Source organism: Nicotiana tabacum, chromosome 22 (assembly GCF_000715075.1).
Source record: "Nicotiana tabacum cultivar K326 chromosome 22, ASM71507v2, whole genome shotgun sequence".
Taxonomy (NCBI): Eukaryota; Viridiplantae; Streptophyta; class Magnoliopsida; order Solanales; family Solanaceae; genus Nicotiana; species Nicotiana tabacum.
Genome location: NC_134101.1, coordinates 63,727,274 through 63,729,773, shown reverse-complemented (window position 1 = coordinate 63,729,773; position 2,500 = coordinate 63,727,274). Strand labels below are relative to the sequence as shown.

Genomic DNA, 2,500 nt, shown 5'->3' with positions numbered 1-2,500 from the left:
TGAATGAAAAACATATAAATGTAGACAACTTCAAAACTTGATTCTCAGTATCTTACAGCTTGTCACTTGAACATCCAAATTGAAAAGAGGAAAGCAAAAAAAAAAAAAAAAAAAAAAAAAAAAAGAGGAGAGAGGAGGAATTATTCAAATGTAGTCATTGACGATCACAGCCGTTGATTCCACAATTTGACCACTTACGAACAATCACAACCGTCACAACCAAAACATAAACAAGAAACCTCCAAGTCCCAACACCGCCACGCCATGCACGCTAACTCCACCAGCAGCCGAATGATCTACCACCGCATCATCACTGCCGGAGCTGGGACTCAACGCTGCCGGAGATTTCTTTTTTAGATTCAACGTCGCCGGAGCCGGTGCTGTTGCCGGCGAAGGAGAAGCAAAAATATTCAAAGGTTGAAGCACTTTATCCACTTGATAAACTGCCAGTTCACCGTCAGTGTAAATCGTATTAGCCACAGTAGCATCCACAATGCCAGTTGACACATTCACTTGGTTTCCTAAAGTCGTTACATTTAACGGAAAATCGCCGGGACTAGTGTCACCAGCTTGTGTTCTTAACGGATTGCTCACAGTTTGAAACTGTGAAATTGAAATAAAATTGGGAAGTAAATGAAATTGAACTAGCGAAACTTGTTGTTGAGAACTCAGAGAATTGAGGGTCCCAGCTTTTAAGCTCGAGAATGCGTTATCCGTAGGTGCAAAAACAGTCATTCCTTGGTTTGAATTATTTAATTGTGTGTTGATTTGATCACCGGCTTGAGTGGTTTTTAAGAGCCGGATAAATGTGGTGAATTGGCCGGCTTTTTCGAGTATTTTTGTGATGTTGGTTGGGCCGGATGGAGCTGGGGCTGCGGCAGAAGTTTGGGCTAGAGTCAAGGTGCAACAATGGAGGAAAATTAAAAGCAATGAAAGAGAGAAAACAAGATAGCTCATCATATTTATTTCTTTTTTATCCTTTTCAAGAATGGATGGTTTGAATATAGAGAGAAATAGACTTGGGAGTTTGAAATTTGAAAGATGAACGGTGCTTGTTTATGATAGGGCAGAAACATAGGGGTTTTATGGAGAGGGAAATAGGAAATCTGTATGGTAGGTGAGAAGTTGGAAGCTATAATACTAATTATGAAACCAATTAGTAGCATAGTATCGCTCAATTTGGTGGGAGGTTAAGATTTTATTTATTTAATTTCTTGAATTTATATCATATATACTGACAGTATAAAGATAGGATAAAAGATACAACAACAACAACCCAGTAATAATTTCACTAGTGGGGTCTGGGGAGGGTATAGTGTACACAGACCTTACCCCTTCCCCGGAGAGATAGAAAGGTTGTTTCCGGGAGACTCTCGGTTCAGAGACAAAAGATCTGCAACAACAACAGAAACCAGACAAATAATATCGCACCCTAAGAGACAACAAATAAGTGGAAGGACAATAATTATGGTAATAATAAAAATTAAAAATAAAAATAAAAATAGTGTGATGAAAAAAAACCCGCTAACAGTCCTAGACAAAATACTATCACATTACCCGGAACAACGAGGAAAAAACGCTCAACTACCCCTAACCTACAACCCTAATGCTCGACCTCCACACCTCCCTATCAAGGCCCATGTCCTCGGAAATCTGAAGCTGCGCCATGTCCGGCCTGATCACCTCGCCCCAATACTTCTTAGGCCACCCTCTACCTCTCTAATATTATCCAGTCTAGTGTGCCCGCACATCCATCTCAACATCCTCATTTTGGCTGATTTCATCTTCTGGATATAAGAATTCTTGACTGGCTAACACTCAACCCCATACAGTATGGCCGGTCTAACCACCGCTCTGTAGAACTTACCTTTAATAAGTTTCAGTGGCACCTTCTTGTCACACAGGACTCCAAACGCTAACCTCCATTTCATCCACCCCACCCCGATATGGTACGTGACATCCCCGTTGATCTCCCTATCTCCCTGGATAATTGACCCTAGGTACTTAAAACTCTCTCTCTCTTAGGGATGACTTGCGAGTCAAGCCTCACCTCCACGTCCGCTTCCCCCGACACATCGCTGAACTTGCACTCCAAATATTTCGTCTTGGTCCTACTCAACTTGAAACCTTTAGACTCCAGGACTTGCCTACATACCTCCGGTCTCTCATTAACGTTGCCTCTCGTCTCATCAATCAGAACTATATCATCAGCGAACAACATACATCATGGCACTTCCCCTTGAATATGGTGTGTCAGTGCGTCCATCACCAAGGCAAATAAGAATGGGCTGAGCGCAGATCCTTGGTGTAACCCCATAACTACCGGAAAAGGCTCTAAGTCACCTCCCACAGTCCTAATCCGAGTCTTAGCTCCATCATACAAATCCTTTATCGCCATAATATAAGCTACAAGCATACCTTTCACCTCCAGGCATCTCCAAAGAGCGTCTTTGCCATACGCCTTCTCTAGATCAATAAACACCATGTGCAAATCCCTCTT

At 42.2% G+C, this 2,500-nt stretch overlaps 1 protein-coding gene across 1 annotated transcript; it reads right to left on the bottom strand.

The window, feature by feature from the left end:
• Positions 1-1,068, bottom strand: LOC107798848 (fasciclin-like arabinogalactan protein 11). Its single transcript, XM_016621882.2, has one exon. The coding sequence runs from the start codon at positions 958-960 to the stop codon at positions 214-216; it is 747 nt and encodes a 248-aa protein (XP_016477368.2). The 5' UTR covers positions 961-1,068; the 3' UTR covers positions 1-213.
• Between the last annotated feature and the right edge of the window lie 1,432 nt (positions 1,069-2,500).

Excerpts from the sequence above, each read along its gene's own strand:
- LOC107798848 (XM_016621882.2), bottom strand. The coding sequence starts at position 960 with ATGATGAGCTATCTTGTTTTCTCTCTTTCATTGCTTTTAATTTTCCTC.